General features: G+C 46.8%; 1 protein-coding gene across 1 annotated transcript in view; it reads left to right on the top strand.

The window, feature by feature from the left end:
* The window catches only part of LOC128454798 (partitioning defective 3 homolog), a 163,518-nt gene extending 147,537 nt beyond the window's left edge, over positions 1-15,981 (top strand). The window contains exons 24-26 of the mRNA XM_053438343.1: positions 4,867-4,990; positions 10,181-10,335; positions 13,770-15,981. Of these exons, the coding sequence (XP_053294318.1) occupies positions 4,867-4,990; positions 10,181-10,335; positions 13,770-14,166 (676 nt within the window). The 3' untranslated portion in view covers positions 14,167-15,981. The remainder of the gene's footprint in view (positions 1-4,866; positions 4,991-10,180; positions 10,336-13,769) is intronic.
* Positions 15,982-16,482: the final 501 nt, after the last annotated feature.

The raw sequence follows: 16,482 nt of genomic DNA, 5'->3' as shown, positions 1-16,482 counted from the left end.
AGCCTGATCCTGAATGAGCTCAGACACAACAGGCAGCAGCTCCGTGGCCTCTCTAATCTCTGAGCTGCATCAACAAACACCACTCAGGCTCCGAGCTGATCCTCTTCAAGCCTCTGGGCGTCTGGAGAAGGTCTAATGAGCAAATCAGCATAAAGTTCACCTACATACACTTTCAGTAAGTTTGGAATGATGTCTGCACGGTTCTATAGCACCGGTCAACTGGTGGAGATCTGGATTTTAAATATAAACAGGCAGCATTTGGCTTTAATTGGTGAGGAGTCTTAAAGTTTGACCGAAGAATCTCCTGCTGAGTTCTTCATGTGTGAAAAGACAAACTCATAAAGTCGACCCTAGAGTGCTGGGTGTTATGAATCAGGTATAATATCATTGTTTATAATCTACAGGAGAACCAAATCTGAACAAGTCAACAATGTACATGCAAAAACGAAAACAGCATCTTTTCCTGATAGTTGGATGAAGCGCTTTGATCTCAGATCACACACAGCAGCTCACAGACGGGCCGTTAGCCGTTAGCACAAGTTAGCGAGGCCATCCGTCTTCCTCCAAGTCGTCTTTGAGCCTTCGATCAATGGACCTGGATTATCGTCCTCGGCATCTCGGTTCATTTTTCACGTTGGAGAGCGGCTCCACCAGCTGCTCTGTCTCTGTCAGAGGACGTAGGCCCTGCTTCCCCCCCCCCCCCCCCCCCCCCCCGCATCTGATAAGATCACAGACACTAACCGCCACAGCTGCTGCGATCGGTGATGACCCGTATCCACGACTTCCTCTCGTTTCCTTACTCTGCGTTATCCGTGCACCGGTGAATGTTTATTTAACGGGTTGGGGAGCGAGTCAGTGCGACTGAGTCGGGGATCCCTCGACTACACTTTCTTAATTAATGTTTGATTAAGACGCCGGCTTGTAATTAAAAAGTGGATTATTAATATCGGCGAATGAAGAAGATGGGACATCGCAGAGTACAATGCATGTATTATTAAAAGCGAGGTGTGATCTGGTTTGAATCAACACCCGTTAATGTGCGTTAGCATCAGAAGACATCCTCTAATTTGAGGAGATGAAATGGACCCTGATGAGATTGAAGAAAGGCGGAGACGTCTCGTGCTCTGTGCCGCTCGTAGCTCCGGGCGAAGCTTTCATCCTCGACTCTGAAGTCTGAAACAACAATGTTGCTCTTGTCTCCTCAAGGTCGTCCCACTTGTAACCACTCGCCTCAAGGGCCCTCGTCACAGAGCAGACACAGGGTCCTCTTGAGTCCCTCCACGTTGTAGGCGTCCAGCTGGTGGCCGGTGGGCTCGTCTCCAGCTGTTTCTCTCTTTACGGCCTCAGGCTGTGTGGTCGCCCTCTGCTCTGCATTGATTTTCAAGGGCACGTTGATCCACTGAAGAGTTTCCCAACCCTCTAAATGAGTGAGCGGTTGTGAGGTGCAAGCCGGCGTACAGTTGGTGTGATGTTCCTGAAGGCATGGGAAGAGCAGCCTGTGTGAATGAGGCCATTCATTTACAATCCACAGGATTAGAGCTCTGTCCGTCAGCTGCCTCTCTCACTCACTGTGCATCAGCCTTCAGAGGCCGGAGATCCCACACAGTGTGGAAGTGACAGCACAGATCTGATAAATCCTGTTAGTCTGGAGTTCAGGGGCCAATCTGGACTGTGTAATCGCTTCGATCTTGCTCTCAGTGTTTGGACTGTTTGGAATCCCTGTGATTTACCGTGCGGCTGCCGAACAGATAGCTCTGTGGTTCTGAGAATAAGGTCTGACCACAATGACTGCATTTATAAATCCTCGAGAGAAGCTTCCTCTTCGGGCCTGAAGGATGATTCCTATAGTCCAGGCTTTCAATGTGTAACTCTGGTCATAAGTCCTGTTAGAAATAGTCAAACTCAAATCTACGATCATGGCAATATGAGACGTTGAACAAGAAAAAACAAAGGGGCACTTAGAGAGTGAAAAACTTCACGAGGCCCAATGTGTGAATCCCCTTGTGAAACCACTTTAAAATTAAATAGATCCAGATTTTTGTTTTTATCTGCACCAAATATCAGTCCCCTAATTGGCCTGATTCAGGATCCCTTAATTACTCTTTGAAAAATCTACACATCACATCCTTCCACCAGGTTTTGTGGTCATTGGTCCAGTCATTTTTGCAAAATCCTGCTAAAAAAACAAACAAACATCAACTTTTCTAATTATATAACTGTCCCTGTACTAGGCTGTTTGCTATAAGCATCCATTAAATATTATAAACTGACTTCCTGTTTCCATTTTTAGCCAGAATGTTAAAATTGAAACCCAGGTCTTGCTCTCTAGAAATCCCTGTTTTCTCCGTGCAGCTGTTTAAAACCCAGTGAATCGGTGAAGTTCTTTATTCGGCCTCTGCCCTCGGCTCAGACGTGACATCTTCCCGGAGCTCCCTCCTTCTCGAGCTCGATGCCAAGACAGACAGCTTTGCAGGCGGCGACGCCCCGACCATGACAGACTTGGTGCATCTCAGCGTAAACAGCCTCTCTGGCTGCCCAGTCAGCGAGTCCCCGGTCCTTATTGAGTCCCAGGGACTCTCCACTCAACAGAACCACGATGACCTTTCAGCCTCATGCAGCGGTGCCAGATATTGAGTGAGCCTGTCCAGAGGATGAAGCTCATCTCACACTGAATCTCAGCCGGCTGTGTCCCCCCCCCCCCCTGTCCCTCAGGGTTCTGTGGCTGGACTGTTGAAGTGTTGCTTTTTCTCTGGTTGATTTTGTTAAAACCAGAAGGTTCATTGAAAATCTTTTGAGTTCCTCTTCTTTTTTGTCTCTCGGGCAGGATTCTGGGTCTTTAGGTTTACTTAACATTGATATACTTCTGATTGCAGGGTGTAGTTTATCTGACGAGCATTGAGCTCTGACTGAATCGCTGTGGTTCTTCACACTGCACCTGATCCATCCATGGACAACTAGGAATGTGTTCACATCTGAAACTCTGATCCAGGCTTCATGTGTTTGTTCCGTTGTTTCCATTCGATCTGGTTAGTTTTGGTTTCAAATCGTTAATTAGGGAGCGTGCTAAAGTACTTTGTATAACAGGCATACGTCCAAATCATAGTTCAGTTCTGATCCAGACACTTTACCATTCAGTATTTTGGTTCAGCCCAAACAGAAAGAATCTGAAGGTCCTGACCAAACAAGGCAGCTGCAGCGTTTAAGATCCTCATCTCTTCTTCCTCTACCCCCTCACAGACATGAGCCTCCATGTTCAGCCTGGCATCGAGGCCTTGACCCACAGCCACAGGGTCACACATGTTCCACACATCGGGTCAGCTGGGATCTGAGGGGGCCAAGTGGCTGTGTTACATTTCATGGAGATTATCAGAATCACATGTGACAGGTTCCTGGTCTTTAATGAGGGCTGACCGGCTCTGGCTTTTCCATTGTGTGTGTCTGTGTATGTGTGTGTGTGTGTGTGTGTGTGTGTGTGTGTGTCTGGAGTCAGTAGCTGCTGGTGCTGCTGTGTTTTAAGGTTAAAACATCATGAACTCACTGTCTGGCTGTTTAGTGACGGATGAAATGAATTCAGTCAGTTATTGTTGTACATTTGCCTTTGATCGTCATCCTGTGATCTCATGAAGACCAATTGTTTTAAGTCTGTTTTTACTGTTATAACCAAGCAGATTTGAATTATCAGTTTTTTTTAAATCGTATCTCTCAACAAATGTAATTAGGAATTATCTGCTGACCTTGAAGTTTTCTTGTCGGCTTGAAAAACAGAACTCAGGCAGGAAACAGTTGCAGGTTTGACCTTTTCGCGTTTTAGAGATTAGAACGTCCACAGGAATTTCCTGGCAAAGGGAGAAAGTTGAAAAGTCGAGCTTCCCCCCCCCCCCCCCGCTGGTCCTCTTTTCACCAACACTGTTACTCAATAATAAGTGTGTTAATAACTCCCCCCTGTATGAGACCATATAATAATTAACACCATCATCGCCTTCTCATTCTAAACCTGTATTTCTTTTGGGTCCAGACAACAGAAGAAACATCTTTAAGCTGCGTAAGAAATATGCAAGTCAAATATAACTTATTTACACAAATAAATCTACAAATCTAACAAATGGTGATGTCAAGCTTCAGCTGTGTTCCATAAAGTTTTTACCTTCCACGCAGTCAGACATCGTGGTTTCAGTTGTGGCAGTGATGCAGTTCTTTCTCTGACGTGATAACTTATCTGTTGCGTGTGGAGAGTTCCATTTGTGTGTTTCTGCCTCAGATCAACCTCATTCTGTGGGAACCACTGTGAATCCTCTTTTCACAATAGGAACAATAATCAATAATCAGGAATGACAAAGATGAAGTAAAGTTTAAATTGTAAAACAGGATCCGGTACAAGGCCGAAATGTGGAAAATTAAATTCTTAAGTATTCTTCTTTCTAAATCGATTGTAGTAATTAAAGTAATACCAGTCATACAATTTAGTTTAGGGCTCAAAACTCAAAAGTGTATCGCTCTCACTCAGACTACACAACAGAGGAGGAGGAGGAGGAGGAGGAGGTGGTTCACCGCTCGTCTTTGTTCATTGTTGTGAATAATACATCACAGGCACATTAGTTTGATTCATGCTGCTGCTGGCTGCGCTGGGAGCCCCCCCCCCCCTCACTTATCACTCCTTCACCTTCTATCTGGGTTGAACGTATCTGGGTTGCTCCTCCGCTGCATTTGATCAATTCTCTGGACAAAGCGTGTCGGTCTTTAAAGAACTTGGTCCTTCGGGCCATTTCCGCCCCGCGCTGATGAAACCAGGTCATCTGTTCACAATGGACCACTCACCATCATCTCTCCCCTCCCTCCCTCCCTCCCTCCTCTCTTTTGTCTCCACAGTAGCCGGTTAGCCCCCAGCAACCACGACCGGATACAGAGGCTGCGGCAGGAGTTCCAGCAGGCCCAGGGCGTCCCGGAGGACCCGGAGGACCGCAGGAGGACCTACAGCTTCGAGCAGCAGTGGGTGAGTGTCTGAGCCGATCGGAGCCGGAGACGAGGGGGACGGAGACTCTTAATGTCCCCGAGACGACCTGGTCCCCCTTCAGACTTGACTTCCACCACTAGCCACGAGGACGACCCGGAGTGTGGTGCTAACCGTCACTAACCCCACTACTAGCAGCCATGAACAAGACTGATGATAACACCGCCCTGCTAGCGCTAACACCACCCCCCCCTCACCCCCCCCCCCCCCATCCACCTGCATGCAGGGGTCTCTGCACGTCCTGATCCGACCGTCACTAACCCCACCCACCTGTCACCACCCACTGTACTCATCCATCACCCCCTTCATGTGTGTGTCCTGTCATCCTCATGGACCCGCCCACCGGAACATGGACTCTTTTTAAAATCCTGTTTTTTGTTAACGGTGCCTTTTTTTCTTTTCTTTTTTTAAACAGTTTAAATGTTTGAATATTTACATTTTATCAGACGTTTATTTCAATCAGAGCTTCAGTGGATGAGATCAGGGCTAATTAACATCCTGGGGGGGGAGGGGGGGTAGTAGGAGAACAAATCTGAATGCCTTCAACTTTTTTTTTTAAAGGTGATGAAATCGCTTGTGATCTTTTTAGTATTTATTTGAGTCCCAGCTTCACTGCACCGATCACAAGTGTTCTTGGTTTTTATCTTTTTGAGAAAACAAATCACATGAAACCTGTAGAAATGTTACAAATCATGAATTTGAACGTTTTTACAACTTTTTCCTAATTGATACCATCTGTGTACAATGTGTATTATTTTTATTTTATTGTGTCACCCACACCAAGGGATGAATCACCACCATATCGTTGTGTCTGCTTTGAGACTACACACGTTTTTTTCCTGTTGATTTCACACGTTTTCTATCACAAGGTTTTTATAACACAAACATATCATGACACACAACATATTATTCAGCTTTGTTGAGACGCAGCGTGAATGTGTGTTGTTGCAGACGATACATTCAGGTGTGTTGTAAATCACATTAACATAGAGCAACGTGAATCATCCATGTTCTCTGCACGAGGTCCTTCTACACACACACTTTGTGTTTTTTGTATATTTCTGTATGAAGTCTTTTTACTGCTGGTGTCTGTAGCTTTGCCGAGTCTCTGGTGAGCATCGGGAGAATCAGCTCCTGTGATCGAGTGAGAGCGAGCGAATCAAATCCTCTTGTGCTCTGGCCTTTTTCCTTTTTTTTTTTTTCTAGCTGATGAACTCAATAAAAAAAATGTATAGATTTGTTTTGAATCTGATTTGGCAGCGTTCACCAGAGTGGTGGGTTTTAATGGGATCCACGGACGGGCGCTCACATTCCAGGCAGCATTGTAGAGCTGAAGCGGGACAGTGTGGGAAAGAAGAGGGTCACGTTCCCCTTTGTCTCCGAACAACCGAGCGAGCTCTCGGTTCAGGAGCTCCACAAACCTGCAGCTTTCTGTTTGTTTACATCAACTGTAGCATGTTTGCTATTGTTGCCAGTTTCATTTTCCCATGAAAACTCAGTAGTAGATAATAAACACGCTTAAAATCCTCCGGCTTCCTCGTGGGAGCTGTTTTCACCTGATAAATAGAAACGCTCAAATATTTACTAGATCCTTTTTTAGGAGTCAGGATCCAGGAAATATTCAAATTAAATAACAAAAATCAAATGTTATGAGGTAATACATTTTCCTAACCTCGTTTTTAAGTTGATCTTGTTTTCCTGGTTCTTCCAGGATCATTTTAAAGCTTTAGCCACTTAGTCAATGTCTGTTTATTATAGACGGTCAAAATTCTGGGGTGGATTGATTAGTTTGTGTGGACTGAGATAAAGAAACCTCTTCATTTATAAAACTAAATAGTATTTTACAGATGAAGCCTCGGTCTGAAGAGCCCTCTTATTAATCCTGCTGTACTTTATCAGAGAACTGCTCACACCTGTACTGGGAGGACACCAGTCGCCCATATGGAAAACAGGAGGATGTGTCTTTGAAATTAAATTACCTCCTCTTTGCATATATTACATTTCGTTGCTTCATCTCAGTGATGTGCTGCAGAACCTCAAGGAGCCAGTGTCCTTTCTCTTAATTCACTTCAACTTCCAGCCTCTGCCAGGAGCAGCTGATTTTCTGATGTTACTGTTTACAAGGCAGGAAAACGCTTGGAAGGATCAAATAGACTTGTTCAATATCTAAATGTTTGTGCACCGGGCTGAGATGTAGTTTGTCTCTCAGTTGGTGAAATGTCCTCCTCAGCTGCCGTAGATGCAAAGCTCCTCTGCACCGGTTTCCTTCTGTCGGGGCCGAGACGTGACCGACTCACTGCTGCATTATGCAAATGTGTTTTCTGTGGTACTCTGCAAACAAAAAAAAACCTATATGACACTCTGGAGGAAAGAAGAACTAAAATAGCTTCATGTGTCTGCTTTAAAAAAAACAGCATAATGAGTTGCAGCCCTCGTCCATTCATCCTCTCCTGCTCCTGCCTGTTAGTGTCGCACCAATTAGACCAGTGTCTGTGATGGGCCCACATGGAAACACTCACCATGTGGTTGTGCACGTTTTGGGAGTTGAACCATCGGCCTCCGGCTCAGCTCCTCATCTCACACCTGCAGTGGAACAGAGTTGAATCTGTCACAAGTTGGTTCCATCCCACGATTTGTGCCCGTCTGTGATTCATTTGTCCAATTACCCGACTCAGCCTCGGACTGTTTTCCTCCAGCCGTCCCCTGTTTAGCCGAATGTGTAAAGTCAATATCTCCTCTAAGCCATGGGAGCCTCCTCGTTCTCTTTTACCATAGTTTGGGGAGCAGCAGAGGATTGTGGGTAACGCGGTCTAATTCCATCAGGATGAGTGATGCTCGCTCGCCCGGCCGCTCCGCACCGAGGCTTTATTGCTCTCATTTATACCACTGTGGGAAAAGAGGAGTTCACTCAATTGATGTTGGGCCATAATATTGCCTCTTGTATTTTACTGCAACATTTGAATGCTTCTATTATCTGGATTCCTTCAGGGGGTTTCCCACCGTCGACATTCCCGGGAAAACTCTCCAGTGAAAGATATTGGGACTGTAATTTACCCGCGGGGCAATTATTAAATCAGATTTGGAATAAGCAATGCGTGGGCGCTCCAAACCCCCCCACTCCCCCCCTCCACTGTCGGTGTTCTGCCAGCCCGTCCTCGTTGTGGTCCTCGCCAGGCAACGCCAATCAATCCCAGAGATGATTGCCTCGGCTTCATTTGGTTTAAAGGGGAGTTCCTCTTCAGCGCTCTTAATATTTTTATGCCCCCCCCCCCCCCCCCCCCCCGCCCGCCAACGGACGTCCACAGCGCTCTCCCACCGGACTCTCAATATGCTGCACGGCCATAAACGTAATTAGTTTGGCTTTGTGTTACAACTGATCCACACACGGTTATTAAACCTGCACCGCTAATGAACATTTGGGGGGGCGGGGGGCGGGAGGAGCTGCGGTGCCAGTGTGGGCTCGACTCTGAGGTGGTGATCCGCTGCTGGGAAACATCTAAACCGTCTGTGTGTGCACATCCATCATCTCTGAGTTTGTAACGACCGGATTCTAAAGAGCAGCAAAGAGACAAACCTTAACTTTAGGCAAAGTCACAACATTTGATCGACTGGTTATACTGGGCCTGCAGGTTTGTATTTCCCAGTGACCAGTGAAAGAGCAGTTGAGGCTCTGGGACGGTCACTGGTCATCGGGCCGAGGTGTCGTCGTCTCCTTCATTAACATCCACTAACATCCATCACGTCTCATCACTGTCAACCTGCACCTGAGTCTCCAGCATGTCCCCCCCTCACTGTCCCCTCACTGCCCCCCCCCCCCCCCCCCCCCCCTCACTGTCCCCCCCCCCCCCCCCTGTCTGTGTGTGACTCACCTTCACTCTGACCTGAGAGGAGACGAGCTCAGGCTGCGTCCACCGGCTGGTGAGTGTTTGTGGTTTGGACCCTGGGGAGGATGGGGAGGGGGGGGGACTTTGGGAGGGATCAGGTGACTTCTGTCGGTTCCCCCGAGGTATCGAGTTTTGTTTTCTCTATTTTTAAATGTGATGTTTCTACTTTATTGGTTGTCAAAAATGTATATTTAGTATTTTTCCTGGCGGTCTAATCTGTGATGTCACCTCCTCCACTATTTCTCAAACATAAATATTCTGTCAAATATAACATTTGCATTATTTAAAGTTTTTTTTTGAAAAAAAATCACCATCACTGTCTGCTGGGAATAAGAACAATGCTCTTATTTACAATTTAATCTGTATATTTAATCATCAGTGTGTTTTATTAATGTCAGTTTGTTTGATATAATTCGGCTTTCAAATACTAATTATTATTAACGTTACACTGCAGGATATATATATTACATATTGAATGTTGTGGAGGATTAATTACACGTGAGCGATGGAGTGATTGACTTGATTCACATGAGATTTAAACGTGTCTGAGCGATGGAACCTGTAGATCCTCCCGTCAGGAGTTAGTCCTGCCTCAGAGCTGCAGGCACTTCAGAGTCATGAATGTTTAACAGGAACACGGAGGAGTCGTCAGTGTTTATTTAACTGTGTGGAGTGTGGAGTGTGGGGGGGGGGTCCCTCCAGCCCCTCCAGCCCCTCCAGCCCCTGAGTCGCATCCTCTTCACTTAAAGGGGCGGCTTCACCCATGTGACCTTAAAACACATATTTTAATACTGTGGAATAATCCTTCCGTTCCTTTGATAATAGATTCACACGGCGTTTTCTCAACAGATTGACGCACTTAGAGATTAAAGGAGACATATGATGCTTGTTAAATACGTTCTTTTGCACTTAATAAAAAATAAACAAAGTCGTAAAAAGGTAGAAAACACTGAAGCTCCTGAAAACACCTGTCAGATGTTTAATAAGTTAGTCTTATAAGAACGAGCTGCGTTCAGACACATCACAACAAAACGATTATTCAAACAGCCCGGTGTGATTAAAGACTCTAAATAAAAGATGGACGCCATGAGGGCTTCCAGATGTGAAGCCAGAGCATCTGGATTGCCTCCTCCATGTTAGCAGACGGGGCACTGACCAAACTTAAAGGTCAAAGAACACGTAAAATGAATGTGTCGGGTGATTCCCTTATTGATTGTGGCCATGATGATGCTGATGATGATGATGATGATGATGATGCTCACACTGGGAACCGTCTCGCTGCTTCCAGTCGAACGCCAGCAGCAGCAGCAACGGCCCGGCGGGGGGGTACAGCAGCCAGCCGGGGCGCCACTCGGTGTCGGTCGAGGTGCAGATGCAGCGGCAGAGGCAGGAGGAGAGAGACTCGTTCGCCCAGGCACAGCGACAGTACAGCTCCCTTCCGAGGTAAGAGGGAACGAGTGAATGTGTGTGTGTGTGTATTGTGTGCACGCGCTTGTTTACTCCTGTCTGATTATGTCAGATTCATTGTTATGGCCTTGTGACAGTAATGATGGCAGATTGTAAATGTGCAACGTCTAAGTAAGAAAAAGGGGCAGAGGTGTGTGTGTCAGTTCCACACCACAAACACACACACACACACACACACACACACACACACACACACACACAGAGAGAGAGAGACACACACAGCCTCAGAATGGACGGATCATGTTACCCACTCCCACAGATGTGACATGATTGCTTTCCTCTCTCTTAATGTAATTCCCTTTGATCTGCATGATATGACTGCCTGTTGTTCCAGGAAGCGCTGGGACATTGTGTGTGTGTGTGTGTTTGTGTGTGTGTGTGTGTTGTTGAGGGTAATGGCTGACATTTCTCTCCTGATGAGTAAGCATTAGATTTTTGACGCTTGTGGGAGAGTTGGTTACACAAAGTTCACATTTGACCTTTAGAGGGAACGTTTCAAAAGAGAAACAACATTTATTTAGAAAATCAATAGAGCGACAAAGATACAACTTGTGTAGTTGTGAAGTACAAGTGGTAAATGTTTTTATTTAGAGCTTTTCTGGTGTTGTTGACCTTTCACAGCCCGTTCACACAGAAGGTCGGCACAAATTGGAGTTTGATATCTCGTCTAAGGACCTGAGGAGCCGGGGATCGAACCACCGACCTTTTACTTAGTGGACAACTTTCTCTATCTCCCAAGCCACAGCTCCCCCCCCCCCCCCCCCCCAACAAAATAGCATTGTTTATAAAAATCGTTAAAGTTCACTTATTACTAATGTTTATTGTATATTTTCGATTAAAATCTCATTACTTCACCTAGTAAAAGAGTATATTTACTATTAATATTACAAACAACATACAAACTCAAATAATTTTGAAGGTTTATGCAATAAAGGAAATTAAAGTGTTTAGTAATGCAGAGTATTAATCAACTATTCAATTCCTATATTATTATAACCATGTTTTACCTTATTATCCTTCTATCTATCAAACATCAGCTTCCCCCTTGATACCCGACAGGAGGGATTTTAAACAAATACATTCATAAATAATATGCATTAGCTTGCAATGTTTGTTATTAAACATTAAATTCATATATTTATCTGTCTATGAGTCAACAAACTGCTACAGACACTTCTCCAGGAGGAATTCTTTATCCCTGATTCATTGTCTTGGAACACACATTATTCCAAGTCATTAATTTAACCTCCAGACGTTTTAATTACTCCTTCAGATCCTCGACGAGTCCGAACCCAGCTGACCCATCTGTGCACATCATCACCTCCCACTCAGCAGACATACACAGCATTAAATACATAACGCTCTATTACTTCCCCGTCGCACTCTAATCCTCTGTTACCGACATAAATCCCTTCCTTGATAAATATTGCAGGCGGCTCTGCTGAAAGATTAATGAAGCCCCGTCTCACTCGGGCGGTCGGACGCAGCATCCTGTGGCCACGCCGCTGCACTCCTCCACTGATTCCATTAAGAGCCGGTTCTGTTTGGATAAACCCGGCTGCAGCGGCTTGAGAACACCAACTGTTGTTTGACTTAGAGAGAGAAGCATCCATGAGGTCAGAGGCTGGATGGGACTCGAACTGACCCCGTGTGGTTCAGGGAGGAGGAAACTCTCTGGATTGTGAAATCTGACGTGATTAATGGCAGAAACATTTTCTTGAGAAACAGCTTTCAATTGAGATAAAGGTCGATTTCCTTTATCTAAACAAGGAGCAGTGAGAGGAATTCAACTTCTGCTGTTTGTGACGGTGGACGAGGCCATTGAGCACTGGTGTGTGTCTGCACTGGTGTGTGTCTGCACTGGTGTGTGCAACAACCCTGTGTGTCACAACCCTGACATCTCCCTTTTTCCTTTCAATGTTTTTCTGTCACCTTTAGCCCCCCCCCCCTCCCTCCTTCTTTCTTTTATCATCTGTCACGCTTCACCATGTGCACAGAATACAGACGAGTACACACGTTTCTGTATTTATACACATGTACATGTCCCCCCCCCCCCCTCGGCAAAGCATCAGATTGACACGGGCGGCTCTGGTTTGCATTTCTCAGTGGGGGGGGGGGTGCAGAGCAGCTTTGGCCTCTTTGTCAACATATGAAATGAAATCAGACGCCGGCGACGCCTCTCTCGGAAAATTGGAATCGCTCGACCGTGCGGCAGAATAAACCGGGGCCTCGTTCTCCTCTCTCGCCCGCCGAGCAGCGTATCCATTCCCGATTGGCTTCTCGATCTCGGCTGAATGAAAACAAAAAGTCTTTCTATTGTCGTTAGAGATTTTTTCACTTCGAAGCCAAACACGGGAATAATAGCAGCTCTTCACAGCTGGCTGATAAACCTGCTAATTATGCATGGCTCCCAGTCAGAAGCCCGGTGATGGTTCTCCGGTGTCGTCTTCTTCTTCTTCTTCTCCTCCATCTCTCTGCTCTCGCTTTCTGCCTCCAGATAAACGGGTGGAGCTGCTGGGCTCGGGACACTCATGCATATCATATGGACTCACACACACACACACACACACACACACACACACACACACACAAAGGCAGGGCTGCCACAAAGAGGCCAACCAAGCAGAAATGAGAGGTGATGTCACACATCTGGACACCCCCCCCCCCCCCCCCCCACCTCCCTGTCTTTCTGGTAAAGGGCAGGACAGACCCACAGAGGCATGACAGACCACTGTGCCTTTAAGACACTTGTGTCAGGTGTCAGATTTCAGCCGAGGACATCTCTCTGTGAAAGGTTCTGCTATTACTTCCTGTCAGATCCAATGGTTGTTGCTGCCTGTCTCCAAATGGGCCTAATGGTCTGGAAGGGGACTTTGACATGGTTAGATTTCCGCTGTATGTTGTTACTCCGGCCTGGTTTGGTAGCCTGGGGCAGTTTAATGGTTGTAATGGTTCTGCCTCGTCTGCAGTGAACGTGATAAGAAAATCCACCGGTTCGTCTCTGAGTCTCCAGAGGTAACGAGTTTTCAGGAGAACGCTTTGTTGCCGGTGATGTTTCCTTCAGCCGACAAGGTCACGAGTTGTGTGTCTGAGAAATGAAGAATCAGAGAGTCTAGAAGTCTGAGTCATATTTCAGTCTTTAGGGTGGAATGGATGAATATAACACATCCTTCATCAGCTGCATGTTGGTCTGAGTTAACGTGACATGATTTTGTAAATGCAAATTGGTGTTCGATCAGTGTTGACTCTTCAAAGACGTGAGTCAATGGGCTTTGCCGGCATCTTGTCTCTTCCACCACGTTTCCATTAAGGCTACATATCAGGAAGAATACATCTCAAATGTGCCTTTATGTTTATATTCAAACCAGCCTTACAAATAACTACAGACTTTCTATTCCTCTTTGTTCCAGGCAGCCCAGGAAAAACCCCAGCCTCATCTCCCAGGACTCGTGGGACAAGGCCTACCCCCCCGGAGAGGGCTTCCAGTCGGCCAAGGACAACCCCAGGTACTCCAGCTACCAGGGCTCCAGGAACGGCTACCCGAGCGGCGTCGGAGTCAACGCCAGAGTCCTCCTGGAGGCGCAGGAGCTCCTGAGGCAGGAGCAGCGGCGCAGGGAGCAGGAGGCCAAAGGGAAGTTGATGCAGGAGAACACCGGAACCGGCAGCTACGACCGATACTCCACCGCTCACCTGAAGGACCCGGCCTCCCCCAAAGGTCCCTACCGCCATGATGTGCCTCCTTCACCTTCACAGCTAGCGAGGCTTAACAGATTGGGGTCAGAGAAAGGACGTCTTTTTTATTCATGAGGAGTCTTGTTGGACTAATGGACAAAGAGCAGAGCGGAGAACTTTTGGGCTCAGGAGCTGAAGAGGGTTCACGATGAAGAACCTGAGAACATGGACGCTAAGAATCCTGACACAGGACAAACTGCAGGTCTCAGCTTGGCGATGATCTTAGAGGTAAACGGCTGTGAAGTGTGAGCGCAGTCTGTGGGGGTTTGTGTTCAATCCCTTGCTGTGACAACGACCTATAACCAGTAGCCGCCCACCCGACAGACTGGAGACACGCCCAGTGCCTTCTCTACATTAACAGACACGATGCTCGTTGCCACTCGTCCAGATCTGGAGCCGTCACGTACTGACAATCAAATGGGCAACCAGGCAAGTGAGAGGTGGTTCCTCTGAGGTACATGAGTCACCATCCAGTGAGGGTTTCATGCTTTTTTACATGTGGACGACTCTCTCTCTCTCTTCCCCCCCCCTCCCTTTGTTCACTAACGTTGAAACTCGGTCGCTGCCGGTTTCTCCGTTCCAGCGTTTTCGCTCCTCAGCGATCGGCCTCACTCACACGAGTCCTCCCAGGGGAGCAGTGGAAACTCAGTGTATGAAAGAAGCAGGGCACAGTGTGTGTGTGTTATTAATAAAACTCCCCCCCCCCCCCCCTCCTGCTCCTCATAAATTATTCATATCATGTGTTATCTCCGTGAGGGGCGACCGAAGCAGAGAGGGTGGCCAGCTCTGGTCCTCTGCCCGGCCTCCCTGCTCTGATCTGGGCTTGACACACTGACCTTCCCTGCCTGTCTGGAGCTCTGGCTTCCGTCCTCCTCCTCATCTTCCTCATCCTCCTCTTCCTCCTCCTCCTCGTTCATTACGCTCCTTTCTTCTACCGCTCTTCTCCCACCTTCCCTTCCACCGCTTCCCTTCCCCTGTACTCTTCCTCCTGCTACCCAGTACCACCACCACCCTCCTCCTCCTCCTCCTCCTCTTCCTCGTCTCCCGAGTCAGACTCTGCACTGAATTTTTCATCAGCAGCAACCTGCTGCCTGCCGGAGCCAGAGCGCTCTGCCACCAGAGGCACCGACAGAGGGCTTGGCTTCTGACATGAAGAGAGGAACAAAAAGCATTAGAGAAAGAAAAGAGCCAGAGTAGAGATGGGTAGAGAGACAATGTCCTTCCCAGTGTGAGATTAGTGGGAGCTTTTCTCCTGGTTTTAACAAAAGGCAAAATTGTCCTCAGGATTTAATTGCTTTCGATTGCTGTAATTGCTTTCTCTATTTATTCCTTCTTTACCTTTTCAAGCGTTTAGCCGACACTCTTCTCCTCAGTGATTTGAAAAGAGGAGGTAGTGGTAGTGGCGCTCTCCGGCCGTTAATGGAGGAACCGAGCGCTGATGGTGTCTTACAGAGTCGGCTGAAGGAAAAATTCAATAGAGCAGAATTTCTGGCTCTCGTAGCTCATGCAGATGGTTGTGGGTTTTTATTCATGCAGGTTTTGAGATGCTTATCTCTGGAGTTTACTGATGTTCCTCCTGATACAGTGGAGGCGGATGGAGTTTTGTTTTTCTTTGCCCGCAGCAGAGAAAAGTCACACACAGAAATATTTTTACTGAAAACGTTATCTTTATAAATATGTGCACTAGTCACGATCGGTCGGCCGGCTTGTCCATAAGCTGGGTCCGAATTCAGTGGCTGCATTTGAAGACCAGTTGCATCACAGCAGTGTAACTAGACAATCTCAATTCCAAGGCTCCAACTAATGGTTCTTCCATCGCTGAGGAACCGATCCCACAGCCCCACGATCACCACAGAGCAGAACCAGGATCCAACTGGAGTCAAAGGTGCACAATGCACCAACAGAGGAAAGTCAGATATGAGCAGAAGGTAAAATGCAACTGATGAGTTCTAATTATTGTGGAGACAAAAATTCTCAAAACCTGAGCAAATAAAACCTGAATTGTCTGCGTGAGTAAACATCACAGGTGGGAAGATGAAGATTGAAGTATTAAGAATCATATAATAATAATAATAATAATGTGTCAGGAGGAGCGGAGAGTTTCCTCGTTCCAGTTTAACTCCGGAGCAGCTGATTGGCTCGTTCTCCGCCCAGAGAGAAGGAAGTGATCAGTGGGAGCAGCTGCTGTAGTTGAAGTCGCCACCAGTTCCCCTCTATGGTTTCTGCAGTCACTGGGAACTGACGTCGGACAAAAAAGGGAAATGCAAAGAAATAAAAATGAATAAATATGTGTCCGTCATCAAGCTGTGCAAAACAAACAGGCGGAGGATAATTGCCCTTCACTCCTACACACTCGCCCATTTGTAGAGTGATGCTGCATGAGATGCATTA

The sequence above is a fragment of the Pleuronectes platessa genome, chromosome 13, assembly GCF_947347685.1.
Source record: "Pleuronectes platessa chromosome 13, fPlePla1.1, whole genome shotgun sequence".
NCBI lineage: Eukaryota > Metazoa > Chordata > Actinopteri > Pleuronectiformes > Pleuronectidae > Pleuronectes > Pleuronectes platessa.
The sequence above is the reverse complement of the archived record's forward strand: the minus strand, read 5'-3'. Positions and strand labels throughout refer to the sequence as shown.